The following is a 21135-nucleotide window of genomic DNA, read 5'->3' on the forward strand; positions in this document are numbered from 1 at the left end:
AAAACAATGATGTACTAAATAAACAAAGGAGGGCACAAACAATATGTGCAATGACCCACAAGTCATTGGCACTGAAAGGATCTACTTTCTGTTTGGGTGACGACATTGTGCTTTTGCAGAATACCGTCACTCACACAGAAATGAAAGAATGGCTGAACTGGACTGACCAACTGCACCACAATGTATGCTGTAGTGAGAGGAAGCGAAATCTGAATGACTAGAACAGACCAACAGATGAAGATGGCTGCCTGAAAGCCCATACATGGACGTTTATTCCATATATGATTTTTACTAAAATCATAAGGTCTTTGCTTACGCCAGACTTAAAAAGCGAGGCAAGCAACAAAAGCATTAGCATAATCCAATAGCTCTTGCGTTTTGGACTGTTCTAGTACTTTTTATGGATGCTGTGTGCATCGGAAAAAAGGGAATGCTTTTTGCGGATGCTCTTCATCATCTGCCCCCACCCAAAAATGCAATAACGAGTGTGCGTGCATGCGTGTCATGGCGCTCTGGAAGCCCAAATTGAGTGACATATGCATGTCCATGTCACGTGGCCGCCATTTTGATTATTTTTTCATTTAACATTCCAAGATGGCAGATACCACTTGGAGTCGTAAAGACAAAAAATACGTTTAAATTTGAGCAGAAGCCCTTTTAAAAAAAGCAGAGCAGTCAGACAGCAAATAGCAGCAAAAGTAAAGCAAACTTTTAAAGGTTGGGCAGGGAAGCAAAGAAGATGCAGGAGGGGGTTGTGGGGAATAACAACCAGGGGGGAGTAACCGAGAAGCTTAATGAAGAGGTGGGCAAGAAGTTTAAAAAGAAAAAGCCAAGAAAGCTGGGGTTAAGGAAGTAAAGGACAAGCTTGAGTCAGGGGGAGAGGGGATCAACACAAATTGCAAAGGAGAGGGTTTATTTGAAAGGGGATGCAACAAATGAGGGAGAAAGCAGAAACCAAACACACTCATCGAATGCTGAATAAAAAAAAGCTTTGTTCCCTGGATGTGAGCAGTGGAAGGATGCAAGTAATCCAACCAAAAGGCTGGCGAAGAAGCTATGCTTCAAGGGACTGACAAACACAAAAGAGCAAGGAAAGCCATTAAGTAAGAAGCAAGCAAATGTAAATGAGAAGAACACCAATCAATGGTATGCCATGCGGCCGGCCCAAAGGCCACTGTAACTTTTTGGTATGGTCCACAATTCGTCTTTCAACATTGCAGCAAAAAGCAGTCCAGGCGAGACCAAAAAATATTTGTGCCAATGCTCAACTGCTTGGGGCCATTTGACCTCAAATTATTATTCTTAAATCCATGTTTCTATTTCATATCCAAACTGAAAAATTACAAAGAAGCATGTATAAATAATTTTTATTTTGAGGCCACAAACATCCAAAGGACCCCCAGATACAGCAGAAATTCTCTCAACAGGGAGGTGCTAGTACCCCTTCAAAAACTGCCTGAACACAGATTAAAACCTGTGACAAAGTCTTAACATTTCTGAGAGTGCATCTGGATTCAATAGAAAGGAGAATTAGGGTTCATTACAAAGTAACTCATTAAGTGTTTCTGTTGTAGGGATTTGCGCAAAAGTCTGCACACAATGCCTGTTCTTGGTGGAGATTTCCGAACCTGCCTGCTCCACTATAAATAAGTTTAACATAAGGCAAAGAAACACCGGTGCCAGGATTGGGAGAAATGAAATCTTCAAATTGTACCTATCACAACCTCATTTCACTCATTGGTTTCAAACGAAAGAGAAATATATTGAGAAAAAGTGATGTCACTGCTCCTTCTCCACCTGCCTCAACAGGCGCTCTTCCCTTTTTAGTCTCATCCGCTCCTGAAAAGCTTCCAATTCTTTACGCTGGCAAAAAAAACATGAAAAAAGAGAAAAAATCTGTTAGCACAACCCCTCATGACATGTCTTGCAATCAAACCCTATCTTGACAACAGGGCACCAGATTTACACCAGAATCTTATAAATTGTTCACAAATCTTCCTCAAACTGTTGCAATTTGGCCCAGGAAGAACAATGCAAAATAGGCAGAATACATGACCTTAATTACAGTCCTGACTACAGAAAACAGGCTAGAGTATTTATCTAAACATTACACACCAATGCCAGTCATTCACAAAACACATCCTCTGCCACAAGAAAGATATGAACCAATATTCAAACTAGGTACTCCCACATGTACGTATACCATCGTCTCGTAGCGGGCTTATATGAATGATCCACCAGACCTTACAAGGGAAGTACTTAATCTCCTAACTATAACACCACATTTAACCCGATTGGCACAATCAGCCAAATACCTTCCCAGCCCTGAATATTATCAATCGATCAAGAAAGGAGATTCATTTTTGGTAGCAGGTCTCAGGAACAGATAGTTGGCATGTGATTCCAGGAGGGTGCAGCGTTTTCCAGCTGCTTCTGGTAAATATAGGCTTTCAGAGAAACAATCTTCAGCACCAACCTATTACGAGTTTAGTGTCTGGCAGAGCAGTGCCAACCAAATAGAGTACGCTCACAATTTTATGGTAAGAAAAAGTGTTGTTCTCTTTTTCCCCAATTACCTGCAAGAGACATATTAGTGGTGTGTAGTTTTTGTCTAATATCTCATTCTACCTCTGTGCCTCTAGTGAGTTTAATATTCATATATTTTACTGGCTTAAACTTTTGAGTTCGTTATGTGCTTCTTCTACCTTTCAGCCAAATATTATGTAGATCTTTATAGAGTATTGTCACCTTGTGAGCGTATCCTGGTGCTTTGCAGGTGTGTGGGCAGTGCTCGGGGGCCTTAATGAAAAGCCAGGTTTTAAGCTTCCTGCGGAATTCAAGAAATTATGAGGATGTCTAATGTAGTGTGGGAGGTTGTTTCATGCTTTAGGAGCTAGGTACGATAAAGCATGACCTCCTGACATTTTGTTGGGTATATGTGGTAGGTGTGCTGACGAGAGTTCGACTGAGAGGTTGGTTGGTTAATGAAATGCACGCTGCTGTTCAGTTAGGCTGGACCTGTGTTGTGTAGTGCTTTGTATGTAAAGGTAAGGAGCTTGAACTGTGCATGCTTATATATTGTATGTATAAGAGTAGTGTACACATTTCTTTCAACACAGAACACTAGACAGAGTAGGCTGTACATGTATGCATGACCTACTCCCCTGACCAACAATGAAGACAACCCACTCACCATCTGCAGGTTTTGAGTAAGAGCCTCAGGAGAACCCTCTGAAAGACTAAAAGGGCTACCCAAAAGCAAGGTGATCTATGAAAAAAGGTACAACATTCCTCAAGCAAGTGCTATAGGCTATATATCAAGTGATGCGACCTGGACAGGAGCCAGCTACTAAAGCAATGACCTCTGTAAGGAGTTTGTGACATCCCTCCACCAGGAACAGTCAGGTAAATTCTAACTAGACATCCACAGGAGATATCCTGGCCAATAGGGTCAAGGGCCTCCAAGAAGTGAGAGACTAGGAGTAAGAGAGTGAAGGTCAAGATGAAATGAAATCGATTCTACATTGGGACAGTGAGTTCCCAGCTTGGAATACACCCATCAGCTTCTAAATCATCAAATGTATTGAGAAGTGCCTGGCTTACTTCCCCTCAAGTGGCCAGGAAACTGTGATGCTCCCAAGGATCCAGTCACCCATGAATAGAGAGTAACATGAATACACTCATGAACCAAGAGAATGAATGATGGCCTAGTGATGAAGCGACAGAACCAGAGAAACGGCTTTTCAAATATTTAATAAAGTTTTCTTCAGCTCCATTCCAATAAACCTTCAATTGTTGTGTCGCCGTGCATGGATACCCAGAAGCAGACACTGTGCACAGCACACAGACTAGAACCCATAGCCCGATCTTTTCATTTGCACCACAAGCCTGCATGTTAGCAAGGCCTGCCATCCAGAGTGGGGATCAGTGGTATGGGTATGTGTAGGAAAATAGGATCTATTTCTATGGTTACCTCCTGTTTTTGCCTGGTGCTAAGCTGTCTTATGACTAGTCTGACTGGGATCCTGCTAATCAGGACCCCAGTCTATCTTCTTTCTCCCTAAATTGTTGTGTTGAGTACTTATGCACACTCCACATTGGATACTGGAGTACCCTTATCAGTCCCAAGTATATGATAATAAGGTACCCAGGGTATAGGTAACCTAGAGGTCTCCCATGGGCTGAAGCATGCATCGTGCCACCCATAGGAGACCATACAAAAGGGATCTACAGGCCTGCCATTGTAGACTGTTTAAGTTGGTGGTTGCACCACCTATATATGATATAGGTTTACTGTATCTAAGGGTCACTGCACTTAAAACCTGCGTCACCCTTGTAGCAGCCCTTTGCAATCCTGAAGACAGGGTGCTTGGTTAGAAGTGAGAGGGTGCCCCTGCCTGAGCAGTCAACAGAGTTGATTCTCCCGGGTTGTCAGTGAATCAGCCATATACTATATAGAGGGGCCCCGCGTAATTACGCGATAACCATCTCCAAAATGGCTGCAACGAATCCTATCATGTTTGATATTAAACATTTTGGTATGACACACGCACACCGTAAACGGTGTTGGAGGTATGATTCAAAGCACTGGAAGAGCCCTCTGTTAGGCTCTCAGTGTTCCCGGTAGCAGTCTCCTAGACCCAGACAGCACAAAATGGTTGCTGCCGACCAGAGACACATTTCTGCCCTCCTGCTGCTGAGCCAAGCTCGAGCAGAGGAAGGTGGAACAATAGGCAACCAGTCACAGGGAGGTGTGTCCACCTCCCAGACAGGATTTAGTGTATTGGGACCGGGTGGGTGTGCTTGCCAGCGCCAGAAAGTCTGCATGAGTGGCACACGTGGTGTACCTGTGCATAGTACAGTTCAAACCAGTTCTGGGAGCCGTTGGCTGCTGCTCTGGCGCGAAACTGGACACAGGACATGAGTAACCTCCCCCGTCCAGACCCTCCCCTGGGAGGGTCCCCTCAATCTTTGCAACCCTTTCCCTAAGGTACTTAAGGGCTTACCTGGGTGTAGGTCACTAGATTCATCGTGGGATAAGATTCAGATCAGACAGCACTGCACATCTACCGTCTGGACACTCTGGACCTCAATGGACTTCGTTTGGGCCTGACTTCATCTCCCTTCCAGTCTTCTGCATCGTCTGTGCCTGTGCATCATACAGGAACCTTCCAAGGCCTGTGAAGCATCAAAGACAACCAAAGTAATCTCCCTTGGAGTCACTCCCCTGCATTTGCAGGCACAGCAACTAAGTCGACCGGTCTGCAGATCCTGAGCTCCTCCGGACATTGTGGGCTCTGCAACAATGGTGGTGGTTTTCCATAGCCCCAGAGGCCTACTCTACCCTCTCACCAAGTTTGAGGCCAGTATCCCTCGTGGGGGTTGCAATAACCGAACCCCTGTGCACAGAGTCCAACTTTCAGTTACAAAGGCTTGTTGGCCTCTTTACAGGAAGATCTTCGGGCTCCAAGTAGCCCCAACCTCGAGCATCTCCAGTGACCAGAATCTTCAGCCACACCGCATTGTGTGCATCGTGGCCAGCATCTTTTGGTGAGATGCTTGAGGTCCTCTTGTGACAGCAGTGCCTCCGGCCTGTGGGTCCACTTAAGGGTCACACTTGTTACTTTTGGGCTCTCCTGATTGCTCAGGACCTGCCCTGACTCCCCTGCCTTTGTTTAGTCCCTTGGACCTTGCTGGTCCTGGCGTGCTTCTTCTTTGATTCCTGCGTGGCTTGCCTTTGCAAAGGCTTGTTGGTGCTCCTGCTGGACAACGACCCCTCAGCACTCGACATTCTTCGTGGGACAGCTCGTACCCGGGTCCTGGTCTTCCTCAGCATCCCCTGGTCCTCACAGCTGCAGAGTCAAGGTCATCGTCATCTCCCCCTGAAGCACCGACATCGGACGGCATTCATCTTCCAAGTCTCCTGGTCACTCCTGAGTGGCATAGACTCTGTCCCCACTGCTTTCAGGCACTCCTCTTCAAGAATCCACGTTTGGATTGCCACGGACACTTTCTCCTCTTCCAGCAGCAGCACTTTCCTGAAATCCTCAATTGGGTTCGACGGCGGTTCACAACACCACTTTACACGTACGCACTTGGCTTCCCTGGTCTAGGTAACGTGGGTATTAGGGTTTCCGCGGGTGAGGTGGTTCTCCAACCTTCTGTCTTCCAAGGGGTTTCTCAAGGGTCTATATGAGAAGGGTCCGTAATCTTTAAAATTCCAACCGTGACTTGCACATAGAGTTGTATGGAGCACGCAGTCTTGTTTCCACACTGCACATGCTCTCCGTCGGGTCCCTGCCTACTCACCTTGGGTGGTTCTCAGCACTTCTACGTCCTCTCGACACTGTCTTTACTCGAGTCGTCGTACTTATACCACTTTATTAGCATTAGGTTTGTTCCCCCCATTCCCCACCCGGGGCCACTTTGTATTTCGTGCTATTACTGTGTTTCTTTGCTAAGATATTGTGTTTATCTCTGTGTTGGAGATATTGGAACATACTAAAGAGCATTATATAATACATATTTTTTATAAATATTCTGTATCGTTCTTTTTCATTGAATCTATACTATAAGAATGCATTCTGGTGAAACTAGCTGGTTTACACTCCAGGACTAAGCCTGAAGGCTGCTCTCCAGAGCTACCACTTAGAGAGCTTGCTAAGGTTGTCTAAGACCTCTTAAATCACCATAAGCGCTGTCTGGATTGTGCAAGGTGCCCACTTACATTAGTGGACATCATATACCAGGCCAGCTTCTCGCAATATGTAATTTGCATAGCAATCATTTGTTTGTTATAAAAAAAAGCACTAACTCCAAATGCTAATTATGCCACGTCCTAACTCCTGCTGTCCCATCTCTGGCCTGCTTGTACCAGGATGTGACTGTCCTGTGGGCTGTATAATATTTAAGAATGTTGCTCTCGAAAGATCTGTCAGTAGCAGAAGATGAGCAGAACACTATATGTAACCCAACGTGGAACCTACACAATAAACCTGTTTCATCTCAAGCCTGTTGGGGGAAACATTGGAATTAATAATAATAATATTCTAGAACAAAGATTCAGGATATCGTAAAATGTTTGCTATCATTAAACCCTCAAATATACGTATAATGCACACAGGCCTTATATGCTCCTATTTAGAAAGGCTTTTGAATATCTCAAAGCGTAAGTGAAGGCGCCTGCATTAAGAAGGTATTATGCCACTTGTAAAACTTCCTTATGTCTCCCATCGACCCACAGCTGCATTAACGTGGCTCCTGAAATCGGAGAGGATGAGCCCTGCTTTTTAAAAGCTGTTCAGGCACCTCACCATACAAAACAACCCTTGGAAACATGATCTTGAATCAAAATAGCGTCTACTTGAATAACATTTCCGCTTCTCTGTCTGGGAGGGAAATGCCTCCTACATACTGAAGGGCCTCTTTTCAGAAGGGGTCTCCTAATTGGTACTTCACTTGAACAACTCAAAGTGCGGATAACACGTGTGATGACGATGTGATGCTCATTAGACTGAATCATCAAAGCTGACCTCAAAGGAAAATCAAAGATGGGCAAGGAGACCATCATTAAACTACATGAAATCTACTGCTATGCCATGTAACCGGCGAACAGAGACATGCCTACTAAGACATCCAGCATTTATTATTTCACTTTGTAGTTTCTTATTTGGAACACTGGTTCATGTCATCGCATTACTCATAGTTACACTGTCAGGAGAGCCATTAGAGGAGCATCCTTCCACGGTGGCAGGAGTCAATCACACAGCTGAACATGATCAGGGAAGGTGGTACATATAGTGCCTTTTCTGCAAACACTGTGGCACTTAAAAAGGCTGTTAGTATCCTGCTCTATTTGAAATGAACCCAGATCTCCTGACTGGGCTGAATGTTTGATTTGTTCGGCATTCCGTCCATCATTTGTTTGCGCAGCACTTTTTGCCTTAAGTGGATGGGTATGCCCAGGCAGGGGTCCCTTGCTCACTGTGCCACTGGATTCAAGCTAGCCTGGCTAATGAGGGGTGATACCCCAAAACCGGTCACAGCCTGCTTGTTTCTGGTCCAGGCAGTTCGGGCTGTACTGTTCCCATAGGGTGAAGGGTCCAGACTGATTTGCATATGGATTGTTCTAAACTGGTGTGGCATGGTGAGCAAAAGAACAATGGATGTAACCCAGATCTCTGGATTGTGGGCGAGTGTTTCATTTGTTCAGGATTCAGTCCATCATTTGTTTGCACAGCATTTAAAATCAAGGCATCTTGAAGAGTGGCTCATAAGGAAGGGACCATGTAGCCAAGGAGGTGGTCTGAATAAAAAGCCATGGATTGTTTGTAAGAGGAATCAGGAAGTGATAGCGACAGAGGGCCCACAACAAACCCTGCCTTTGGAGACAGTCCTTTCTATTTTTCAGTAGCACAGGACAACTGTGAAGAGCCCCAGACTCCTTGCTCCCGGAAGAGTTTGTTAAACAAAGAACAGATATGAGGCAGTTTTCTCTTAGCTGTTTGAATAGTGTTTAAAAAAAAGGGTTGATTATCAGAGCCGTTTCTTGGGTCCTGAGGCACACCGGGCTTAATGGGCCTCAACCATTGGGGGTTGGGTCCGCTTACCAATGATGTCCCGGGGATTGATCTACTGGGGACATTACTTAACTGAGCACTAAGTACACCACTATAGAACTTTATTCTTAGGGTAGCAAAGCAAGCTGTCCAAGGTGGTGTGGTGTTTGAGGGTCAGAACCCAACAATCTCAGAACCCAACAATCAACATCTCACTCAAAAAAAGGAATGCTGGGTCATTGTTTTGACTTTATAAAAAAAGAAAGTGTTTTCTTACAGTAAATACTCAATATGACACAGTAATATGTTTTCTTACAGTAAATACTCAATATGACACAGCAATATAACTAGGGGACACAGTGTCTACTAATGCAATTCTACAGTTAAGACAAAGCTAAACGGCTATATGGTGAAAACTTGACAAAGTGTATGCTCACAGTGCAAGTACTGAACAGCATCGGATTTCTAGGACTAGTAGGCCCCGGGCAATGTCTGCAGTCTCATTCAGCTCGATGGAGGTCAAGTCCACTGTTTTATATTGAATGCTGTAGCATGACCCCAATCACAAGGCCTCCTTCGTCAACTCCACATCGAGCCCCACCTTCCTGCTGGGCTGGCACGAGCAGCTGTTCCAGGGAGGCCGCATAGGAGCGCAGGCAGGGCACAATGTTCTTCAGGCCTAAAGCAAAAAAAACCACCTAAACACAGAATGCACAGCCCACCCACAGATCTTGAGGAAAGTTAACAAAAGTTCATAGGGGGCCTAAGAGCTGTTCCCAAAAAACTACGCTCAGGATCCCTGGCACGTGATGAAGGAGGGGTCCAAGGTCACAGGGTACAGGGACCAGCATCAGCATAGTCACGCTGCAGTGACAGCCACAGACAGAGATTCGTCATATCATTTTGGGACCATAAGTTTCTTGAGCACAGACCAGCTCTCAGCCGTGACCAGGAGATGTAGTTGCACTTCTTCTTGCGCAGCATGGGATACAGTGAGACCTACTTCAGTCATGATGGGGATGGGCTCACAATGTCCATCCGTTGGTACTTGATGGCCACCGGTCAGATGCTCCCAGGCAAAGGAAGGTGGCCTAAACACACCAAAACTGCAGTAAGCCCACCACAGCTCAGTGCAACGCGTACCACATTCTTAGTGTGTTTCTGCAACTTTATCAGCGGGTCAATGTACTTTTCGGGCAGCTCTGCCACATGGCAGCTGAAGAACAGCTTCTTCCCCGGTGGAAGACACCTCTTGTTAGAATTCATTCAGCAGATCTCTCAACAGGCCAGGCTGGTTCCTTTACCAAAGCAAAACCCATAACTTCTTCCCGGAGATAGTTGATGACTTCATCAGACAACACCCCCTCATCTGTATAGGCTGACTTTCAAAGACAACAGTCCTGGATATCAGACGTTGAACCCAGCAGGGTGTCATCGATATTGGTCATGGAAAAGTCATGGAGACGTGGCTGGCAGTGTCAGTCCTCTGGCACTCCGTTCTCACACAAGGTTTGTGTAATCTACTTGTGCTCTTCTGAAAAACTTTGGGCAGTACCTTCACTTTGAGTATCTTGCTTTTTCCAAAGCAGACACACTATTTTTCTCCAGGAGATGGTAGACAGCAGGAAGTGAGAGTATCCACTGGGAGAAACCCACAACATGAACACGAAGAGGAGAGAAGCCTTCACACAGGCCACCCATTAGCCTTTTGGAAGTAGAAACTCTGGGGAAATCAAGAGCATAGGCGGTACTAACGTTTGACCCTATATTCGGACAAAACTGTTGTCTCAAACTTCCCACACCCTCCCTCGTATCTAATGAGTCATCCAGCAAGAAACAAAGGGCAGAACATAGCTAAAGGTCTCTTCAGCACATCTAAAAGGAGCCCTGTGGCCACCCTCCCACAGCCACATGCCACATAAAAGCTTCAGGAATGCTAGCAATACATAATGCTACGCTAACCTTCATATTACATAGCATTCGTGAAGTGGCTATTGCACACTCTCCACGATCAATTACTACCAATGCCTATCACACACACATGCACTATCTAGAGACACAGAATGTAGCAAAAGACCAGATTACACAAACTTAGGCAGAACTTGAGATGGAAAACAGCCGGAGGCCACTCACCACGTGTTGAGAATACGGAACAAGGACTGCTCTAGGACTAGAATTAAAACACACTGCCACCATTGCCAAATTCATGTCAGCCAACAAAGGGGCAGCAGTCCTTCTTGATAAGAAAGGCAAGCATAGTGTGCATACCCCTAAAGACCACATAGCCCTTCTCTGAATCTCATACACCAAACCCAATAAGTGATCCTCAGCGTGGACACATGATGGTTGTGAGCGCTGAGGCCAGAATAATCAAGATACACAGTAGAGACTTGCATTAGGGTAACACTGGGAAGTGTGGATGCTCGCAAAACCAAGCAGGGGAAATATATTGAACAATGTGGATATTGTGGGTTGCAGGGGTAAATAAAGCAGTTTATGCAGTGCTTATAAAATATGAAATCAACACATTTTAGGGCCTGCACTAGAGAATGTGTAAGGGCAGAACGAAGTGTCAGGGTCAATTACACGCAATTTTAACCAATTTATCCATTTTATCACATTGATTTTTCTTATTCAAATTTTTTTTTAATTAGGAGATCACCAGCCTCAACCCCATCCCTTCCCCTATCCTTTGAGACATATTTTCCATGCTTCCACCATTCTACTCCAAACCTGCTGGATACACTGCCATTCCGCACTTGAGACCCTTCTCACATGGACATATGTTAAGTCTCTGTCTGACCCCCACCTATCCGCCCTTCAGCCCCTTTTCTCTGTGCTCCATCTTTTCTTTTCTGTTTTACTGTCCTTCAACACAGTCCTTACATCTGATGTCTCTGCTCTGTCCAGCCAGTGCTCCCTCTCGCTACCCAGCTATAATGGCAATGCCTTTCTTTTTTTAAACTTCAGACTGCTAGCCACAGTTGCAGAAAAAAGGCTTGTGTATAGACTGTTCACGGTGAGCAACTAATGTGGTGTCTGTATGTAGCACATGTTCAGTAGTAAGACTCGGAGTGTGGATGAGTCTCAGTGCAGAAGGTAGTGGGGTATAGTTTGCATAACCTTGGTTTGGAACAGCACAAGATGGAGGATAATGGCAGCTACCACAGTGTAAGTGTTTTGCCTGGATTTCTGTGGCTGGAAATACAGAAACTCAACAAGAAAGACGGAGACATGGATTGCCCTTAGAAATTCTATGAGGATATTTTAGCAAGTGGTTGCTGACAAGTCTTTCCCGAGTGCTGCCATTTCGTAGATGGTAGGGGAGAGGAAGTGGGTCATCAGCAGATCCTCCTCTTAGTGTAGATGTTTGTAGGCAGAGACTGACAATTTAGCTGTGCCTGGATGCTACCTCAGGAAGGCTGAAGACAGCCAGGTAGAGAGACTTTACACTTCATTGTGCCTATGTTCTTAATACTCCTGTTTGCAGCCAGCGTAATCACTACCTGCTATGAGGGATATCAGCTTGCGCAAAAGCACTGTGTATCTGCTCTAAGGCCAGAAATTGGCATTTGAAACGGAACCACACCACACTGGTTTCAGAACATTAGACAGTGAATGTAAATCTACAGTCTGAAAAATATGTATAAATGTGGGAATCAAACCACCCACTTTCTTACAATTTTAAGCTCTTCTTACTCAAGGGAGTGCTCTGCAGTGTACTCAGAGAACTGCTGTTAGATCAGATCTGCATAATAGTCAGTTTCCCAGTGGTGAGGGGACATCATCTGAAGTCTGCACTACTTGCTGAGTCTGCCTACCCCCTAGAAGCCTGTCTGCTTGCGTGCTCTGAGTAGGAAGGTCATTGACTGTTCCAATATGAGGAGAAGTCCAGCTCTGGTGCTTGGTGTGCGCAGCACAGAGAAGAAACAGACTGCCAAGTGGAAGCATCGCTTGGACTGATTGGAGTTATGAGTTGGTCATCCGGTGTTCCAAAACGTGGTTCATGTGGCTAATTCGGAAAGAAACAGTGAAGTCGAACAACATTGTGCTATCCAGAACCCTTGCAGCATGTCTCAAGGACTAGTGCTGCTGCTGCGAACATGTGGTGCATTCGCCCAAGAAGATATCAGTGCTGCCAACTCTTAACACCTGTCCCCGACCCAGAGGCCACAACTGCAAATGGTGAGCACATGTCAATCCGGCTTGTCACTCGGAAACACTCAGAAGGCCATGTGAGGAGCGATACCACTGCCCTGATGAAGCAACACAAAAGATGCCGCCAACAGTAAGAGCCCCACAAGCGCACCATCCAGCAACTGCCAAGCCGCCTCCCTACTCAGCAGGTGGCGCAAGGCCGGACTACAAAAGACTGAAAGGATGTGCGGCAAATGCACAAAGATAATCATACCGTATGACACTGCCCTCGCCAGTGAGTCCTGACATACAAACTGCTGATGGCTGGTTGAGCTCTAAGTCTCTGCCCAAGTCTCCTCACACTACCTTCTTGAGAAGCCTTTGACTGCTCACCTTTGCTATCCCGAGAGTGAAGTCCAGAAAGGGTGTGCATGGCCCAGTCCGCAGAGCCGTAGTAGGATGCAGTGGCGTAACATTAGCCGCCGCAGCCCCCGACCTTTGTGCTGAGAGTTCCTGACTGAGTCTTGATCGTAGGGAGTCCCCTCCATGTACTTAGGAGGGGGGCCCCCTCATAATTCGTTAAGCCACTAGTAGGACGAACCACAACACACCAGTGGAAAACAATCCTAGTGGCCTACCCAGCAATGCAAGGGAATGATGGTTAAAATGTGACTTCAATAAGACAGGCCCACTTAGCACAAGAAGCACCCCATTTCTTTATTATGGCTCTAAAGGCAATGATCGTAAAGGTCACAATCGGAATCTGAAAGTCTTTGGAGGGCAAAAAGAGATTTGGGGCTGTGAACTAGCAAATCATAAGGCTAAAGATATGTTTAGAGCACCTCCACCCCACTCCGAATCCATGTAGAGTGAGCTAGGCAAGGAGTAGTAAGAGACATCCGGCCATTCATAGATAAGTAAGCTTCTAATTCACTCTCAAGATCACTTAACCCCTTACCTGTTCATTGAGCTCCGGTGGATAGATCTCCCTCTGTGGGAAGAAAGCAAACACTTTAACATCTTCTCTGGTAGAACTGAGAAGAACAAATGCGATGCTTGCACTTAATATTGTTTAATTAAAATATATGGGTCATTAAGTATCAATGTGGTTACTATCACTTCTAAATCACCATGAAGGTTAAATACAATTGTAACCATATACAACTGTCACAAACCACGCTAAAGTCAACACTTTTATTTTTCAGGACATGTATAAACAGGAATACTGATTCTACACATCAGAGTAGCTTAAAGTCACAGTCTTCTTCCAGCTCCTGTGTATGCACATGGAGCAGCCTCAAACACCCCCCCCCCTCTTCACAGTAGAGCACAAAACCCATTTCTATGTTGAAACATAACTCAAAAGCCTATTTGAGTTCTAACAGAACACTTTCTTCATTCAGCCATTTTTTTCAAAACATTTTTATTGTTCTTGTACATAAATTGGTACTGATTACAGAAATCTGGAATTATAGGTGTGTAGAGAGTCATGCAGCCATTTTGGATGTAAAATGCAGATTTCACACTGTAATCATTATGTTCACATTTATGAAAGTATTTGTACAATATGCGCTTACTATTATTTTTTCTTCAAGCAGCCGTCTTTAGTTTAAAGGATGCTAAAGTTTGCCTACTGTTTAAGCAGCACTGATGAACCAATGAACCATTCATAAGGAGAGATCATTGATCCACCTTCAACTCTTCCTGACTACAAAGCAAATATATTGATAGGTCTCGTTTGATACCATGATCACGAGAATGTCTACTCCGCATTCAAGAAAAGACTAACAAAAAACTGTTTGGCTGCCCTGTTTTAGCCTGTTTAATAGTGCAGAGGAATTTGCCATACCATTAAGCAGAAAATTAGCATTAAGCTAGTGTTCATGCTGCATAAGGGTTGCTGGTATGAGGCTGCATGGTACCTTCAATAAATAAATACACACACTACACAAAAAACAAGCACTCATATCTGCAACCACACAACATTTACCACCTAATGGCAGTAAATATTTTGAGCTCGGAGGTAGAATCTTCTACTGTAAGGCCATAGTATGAACCGTGCTAAACCAGAGCTAAGATTAATTAAACAACAAAATGGGGTAAACCCAGTATCCCTATGAACCTGGGCAATTAATCTATATTAACAACAATTGGTTCATTGGGGAACACAAAATTACTTACACTATGTAGACATTTGAAACACAAAACAGAATCCAGAGACCATCTAAGTATTTATGTACTATTTTATAAATTTTAGTCATTCATAAATACTGATTTCATAAGTAAATTGCAAAGAAGGCTGTACAAAACAGTGAATAGTGCAAAAAGTGACTTAAAGTGCGGTTTTGGAGCAGCGCCGTCCAGGAAGAATTCTCTCCCCGGCGCACAGCATCCCTTGTCCCCATAAAACCGTGTAGATAAGTGAGGAGTTAGTCACTCCATTGCGGGCCAGGCAACTCGAGTTCCAAACCATCTCCGAACCCCACTGGAAGGAACATACTTTTCCTTACCCAGTTTGGGTTCCAATTTCAGTGAGCCTCATAATTTCAACAACAGTCGGGGCAGAATTAAAAGCCACGCCGACAGAGCAGATCAATACAGCTCAACTTGATTACGAATTTGGGAACTCCAGTCCTGTACATTTCCGGAATCCTACTGGGTAGAATAGTCATATCTATTCCCAGATTGGCTTTCAAATAGTGGTGAGCCTTAAAGTAGAATGCTAGTCGGGGCGGAACTCTAAGCCACACGGCAGAACAGATTAATACAGCTCAACTCGCACCTCAACCCGGCTGGGTTAAATGAAGGCTGTTTGCTGTCCCCCACAGTCCTGATGAAGACCCGTTGTTGACTCCATATGTTTGCTTTTAAGGGTCGAAACGTCGACAAATAAGTGGATTATGTGCATAGATATCATGTACCAAGTACTGACTAATACGGTGTACATTTTGATAATTGTATAATACGCATAGACCACACGTTACTTCCCCCATTGTATATAATAATTGTACAGTCTTTTTTCACTTTGCGCCGTAAGCACTGAGCACTTTAAGTCACTTTTTGCACTATTCACTGTTTTGTACAGCCTTCTTTGCAATTTAATTATGAAATCAGTATTTATGAATGACTAAAATTTATAAAATAGTACATAAATTCTTAGATGGTCTCTGGATTCTGTTTTGTGTTTCAAATGTCTACATAGTGTATGAGATAGTAAAAGTAATTTTGTGTTCCCCAATGAACCAATTGTTGTTAATATACAACCAGAGCTAAGAGCAGGAAGAATAAGTCACCTACCTTTAAAAATTATGTTTCTGGTTAAGACTCTATCTACTTGCATATTCCTCACCTCTTAAATCTCCTCTAGGCACCAAACTGGATACAGAAAATATGAAACAGCTCTCCACCACCGACAAATGGCGTTGCGCCTTTAACTCAGCTCCAGAGACTCCTCAGATGTGACTTCATTGAGCAGTATATGGTGCCAACAAGGGGTTTCAACCACAGTTCACATCCTTTTTCTCTAAACCCTAAGAAGTGAAGGCAAAATTCAAAGGAACACAGAAATGCAGTTCAAAAACGAACTGAACCTTATCAGTCAGTCAGTCAGTCATCTTATCATATACACACTACTCTTCGAAATGGGAAGGTGGGTCATCATTACCAAAGGAAAATGTGAGAATGTGAATTATGAATTTCGGTAGACGGAAGATCACTGGACTTCATAAAGTCACTAACCTCTCAGATCCAGTCAAAGGTTCCAGAAAATTAAACCTGAGGTAACCCCTTGGTAGCTGTGACACAGAGTACACAGGCTTAAATTAGAAAAAAATGTCTAAAGCATTTAAAAGTACGAAAACTTTAAAAAAAAGTAAAAAACATAACACAATATAAATGCCACTCCAGTTTATAAAAAGAACGAACATTTTAATAAGCAAAATTACAAGAATACAACAAAAATCTAATAAGGGGAGACTGAGATAATGATTTTTTAAGATACAAGTAGAAAAAGCACCTAGAAACATACAGGGCCAATGAAAGTCAATAGTCACAATAGACCAGGACCAAGGTGCAATTTCAGTACGAACGCAATGTAGCATGTGTCTAACACACCAAGTCTATAGGTCCCGGTGGAAGTCTGGAAGTCAAAGAGTTAAAAAAAAAAAAAGTATCTTTGGTCTGGAAGAAAATGTTCAAAAGTTTCCAAACTTTCTTCCGGTGACATAACAACCACGAGACTCCAAATCGAATGCCCCCAAGACCTTTAGGGGAGGCACTTAGAGACTCTCAGGGTGTCCTGCCAAGGCCAATATTAGCAGTCCTGCCAAGTACCACGCATCAGGTGTTAGACTAACGCATATCAGTGTGGTGGTCCGCATCACAGCACTGAAATGCAAAGTCACGCATATAGTGCCTCCTCAGCTGTCAAGCTGCGGGAGCGCTGGCTACTGAAATATATCATTTAGTGACCGAGAAAGCAGCAGCGCGCTGATCACGCAGAATTGGGGGCTGGCTGAGCTCTAGTAGTTTCTGCTACGATGTAACAGACATGCCCACGATTCAATCACGCGTGGCCGCAGAACACTCCTTATACATTTGCTGTCGTAATGGATGAGTTCCTGTGACACCAACCCCAGCCTGATCAGCGGCTAACTGAACCACGGACTGCCTGGCGGGCGCCAGAGGGGTTGGCGGCAGCCCAGAACATACCTCCCTGACTGCAGCTAGCTGAGCTTAGCTGGGAGGTGAGCCTCAATCATGCCCAGTGGCTGGCATTGCCACAGGCAGGGTCCGATTCGGGTCGCAACGGCCAGCCATCACCACGTTGGCTCTTGCCTACCGTCTAGACACTGCATAAAAGTAAGTGCTCAGCCTAGCCCCTGATGTATCATTCCAAAGTTGGCCGAGGTCCTAATTAAAATGTGCTTGCATACACCTCACACACACACAACACACACAGAAAAAAAGGGGACACACAAGCACGCCAATTAGCCACGAACAGACAACGTACACACGCCGCCTCTTGTTGATATTACTGTATTTAAGTTGAGATTACTGTATTTAGGTTTTGGGTAGTGCAGTCAGCATGAATGAGAAAAAAACAATTCCTGAGATTAGCCCTGCCCTCCGCAACCAGGTGAATCCTGCATCTAAAATATCTTACAGTCCGAACTAGGTTCTTGTTGTTTATTCGGGCCGAGGTGCAAGGGCTCGTCCCAACTAAATGAGTGGTAGCTGCTTTCTGTGCTGGCCAGCACCTGGGTCTACATGTGTTCACTCATGCAAGTCAGAGCTGGAGTGCCTCGCAGCCTCTGGGTATCGAAGAGGGCACGGTGCATTATCTAGATGATTTTGGTATTCTAGCGGCGGGCACCACACAGGGAAGTCAGATGAGAGCATATTTTTACCCGAGACGACTTAATGACGGTCTGTTTCTGAGGCTGCTTGCTGGCCGCCCTTTCAATTATGTAAAATCGCACCCTAACGAGCGTAGAGGCCCCATGTACATACTGCTCACAGATTTCCTTATTGATAAAAGTTAAACTTCGCCTGCCCTCGGTACTACATCATGCGCAGCAAGAGAGCCCTGCTGCATCTCTGGGAACACAGCTGCCATCCTGCGACCGAAATGTTATGTTATGTTATGTTAGGAGGTTTTTGTAAAGCGCACTATCACCGTAGGTTTCCTGGCGCTGATTGGGATACTGAGAGGGGCAGATTAGAGTTTATCCAGATTGGGGGAAGAGCCAGGTTTTAAGGGACTTACGGAAAAGGATAAGTGATGTGACAGATTTGAGAGAAAAAGGAAGAGAATTCCAGAATGTAGGGGCAAGATATGAGAAGCTTCGGCCTCCCATCCTTGTAAGCTTGAAGGGTGGGATGACCAAGAGGTGAAGATGGGAGGATCTGAGAGTGCGGGGGGGGGGCAGTAGGGGGTGGTAAGAGATTTCAGAAAGCTAGGTGAGGGGCCAGTAAGGGACTTGAATACTAGGCAGCCGATCTTGAAGGCTGCCCTGAGATTGATAGGGAGCCAATGCAGTTTAGCAAGGAGGGGCTTGGCCGACTGCCATTTGGGGGTCCTAAATACAAGACGCGCCGCTTGGTTCTGCACGACCTGTAGCCTGTGAAGCAGGGTTTTAGGCAGGCCATGATAAAGAGAATTGGAAAAGTCCAAACGGGACAGGACTAAGGCCAGAGTGACTTGAAGTAGGACAGCGGGGGACAGGAGGTAAGCAACCTTCCTGATCCTGCGGATCTGAAACATGCAGGACGAAACCACTGCCCCCACCTGGGCCTTGAGGGAGAGTTCGGAGTCAATAATGACACCCAAGCTCTTCACAGATGTCACAGGGACAGGGGGAGGACCAAGTTCAGAAGGCCAGAAGTGTGGACCCCAATGGATGGAGCTCCTGCCGGGAAGAAGGAGCTCTGTCTTTCCAGGATTCAGCTTAAGCTGATTTTGGCTCATCCAGAGAAGAATATGGGACATAACAGAGTGGAAATTAGAGACAGCAGAAGGGGTGGAGAGAGGAAAGATGAGTTGTAGGTCGTCAGCGTAATTAAAGACGGTGACGTCCCACTGCCTCAGAGAAAGAAGAAGGGGGCGAAGATAGAGATTGAAAAGGAGAGGGGACAGAGAAGAACCCTGGGGGACACCGCAAGTGGAGGAGACTTTGGGTCCACGAAAGGTCCCCAGACTGACCGTCTGAGACCTACCAGATAGAAAGGAGTGGATCCAAGCCAGCGCCGGGCCCTGGAGGCCGGCCTGCTCGACACGGCGGATAAGGATGTCATGATCCACCGTGTCGAAAGCGGCCGACAGATCTAACAAGACCAGGGCCTGGGGGATGCCCTTGTCAGCATTGTCTCTCAGAGTGTCGAGCACGGCTAAGATGACTGCCTCCGTGGAGTGGCCGGGTCGGAAACCGGCTTGGTTGGGTTCCAGGAAGTTCGAATTTTCGACAAACTGTGAGAGGCTAGCCGTAACATGGGCTTCCAGGATTTTGGAGAAATAGGGAAGGAGGGAAATAGGTCGGTAATTGGCAGGGACCGATGGGTCGGCCCCTGGCTTCTTCAGGAGAGGAACTAGAACGGCCTCCTTAAAAGAGCCAGGCACCGTACCCGAGGAAAGAGACGAGTTCAGCAATGGAAGAATGCTTTCGGGAAGAGAGATACAGATGTCTCGCAGTATAGACGGGGGGCAACAGTCATCCGGGGACCCAGACTTGACCCGGGTAGCTAGTTTTGCTAGGGTGGTCGAGTCAAGAATAGGGAAGTGTAGAAGTGAGGAAGAGTTATGGGGGACCGGGGTGGAAACAGCGTCAGGAGAGGGGGTGGTGATAGAGTCCTTAATCATAACAATTTTTTCAACAAAAAAGTGGCTAAGGGCATTGCAAGATTCCTGGGTAGGGGCCTGGGTAGGGAGAGTCCTGGTGTCAGTAGTGAGTTCCCCAATCACTTTGAAAATTTCTTTGGATTGAATAGGTGCAGAGAGGATTCTTTCCGCGATATATGTAGATTTGGCCGCAATGATGGCTTTCTTATACTTGTTGCGCGCAGCCAAGTAAGACTCCCTGCTAGAGGTGTGGTAGTCCCTTCTCCACCTACGCTCCAGTTGGCGAAGTTCAAGATGTTGCTTTTTAAGATCGGGGTTATACCACTTATGGGAGTGATTGTGCCGTGACCGAGGGAATTTGGTGAGGGGGGCTAAGATGTCGCTAGCCGAGACAAGCCAGTGAGAGATGTCATGAGCAAGCTTGTCAGTGCTGAGGTCAGACGAGAGGGAGGGGCGGGATTTCGAGAGGAGGTCAAGAAGGACCTGCGTGTCTACAGCCCTCCATTTTCGTGCCATGCCGCCCTCAGAAGGAGGGGCTCTGATATGGCCAGTAATAGTGAGGGTGGCGTCTACCAGGAAATGGTCGGACCAGATGCAGGGGGTGATCACCGGATGGGAAAGCTTGACCCCATGGGTCCAGATGTGGTCGAGGATATGGCCTCCGGTGTGTGTGGGGGCATCAATGTGTTGTTTTAGGGTAAGGGACGAGAGGGCCTCGAAGAGCTCAGTGGCCTGAGGGCCAGCGTCCTGATGTGAATACCAGTAGTTGAAGTCCCCAAAAATGGCTACACGAGGGGAGGAGGTGGTGAGGTTGGCTATTTGTTCGACAAACGAAGGGGGAAATAGAGGCATAGGGTACGGGGGGCGGTATAGCACCACGAGCGTGACAGCGCAAATAATGAAGAGATCATTAAAAAATAATCATTGTTCCAAAGAGCAGCACTGTGCATTTGTTTAGAGGTATAATTTTCGCCCAGTGACCAAATATTTACCTCTAAGGACATGATTTGAATGGGGTTTTATTCTTGGTCTTAATGAGCCGCACTGGTTTATATTGGTAACTACTTTTGCAGCCAACAAGAATGTCAACGCATTTTGGGTCTC

The 21135-nt window shown here is 45.6% G+C and overlaps 1 protein-coding gene across 1 annotated transcript in view; it reads right to left on the reverse strand.

The window, feature by feature from the left end:
* Window positions 1–1351: 1351 nt before the first annotated feature.
* The window catches only part of PET100 (PET100 cytochrome c oxidase chaperone), a 53206-nt gene continuing 33422 nt past the window's right edge, over window positions 1352–21135 (reverse strand). Inside the window, exons 3-4 of the mRNA XM_086960318.1 lie at window positions 13654–13686; window positions 1352–1863 (exon numbers count right to left, since the gene is read on the reverse strand). Coding sequence (XP_086816444.1) covers window positions 1780–1863; window positions 13654–13686 — 117 coding nt within the window. The 3' untranslated portion in view covers window positions 1352–1779. The remainder of the gene's footprint in view (window positions 1864–13653; window positions 13687–21135) is intronic.

The sequence above is a fragment of the Lissotriton vulgaris genome, chromosome 1_1 (genome assembly GCF_964263255.1).
Source record: "Lissotriton vulgaris chromosome 1_1, aLisVul1.2, whole genome shotgun sequence".
Taxonomy (NCBI): Eukaryota; Metazoa; Chordata; class Amphibia; order Caudata; family Salamandridae; genus Lissotriton; species Lissotriton vulgaris.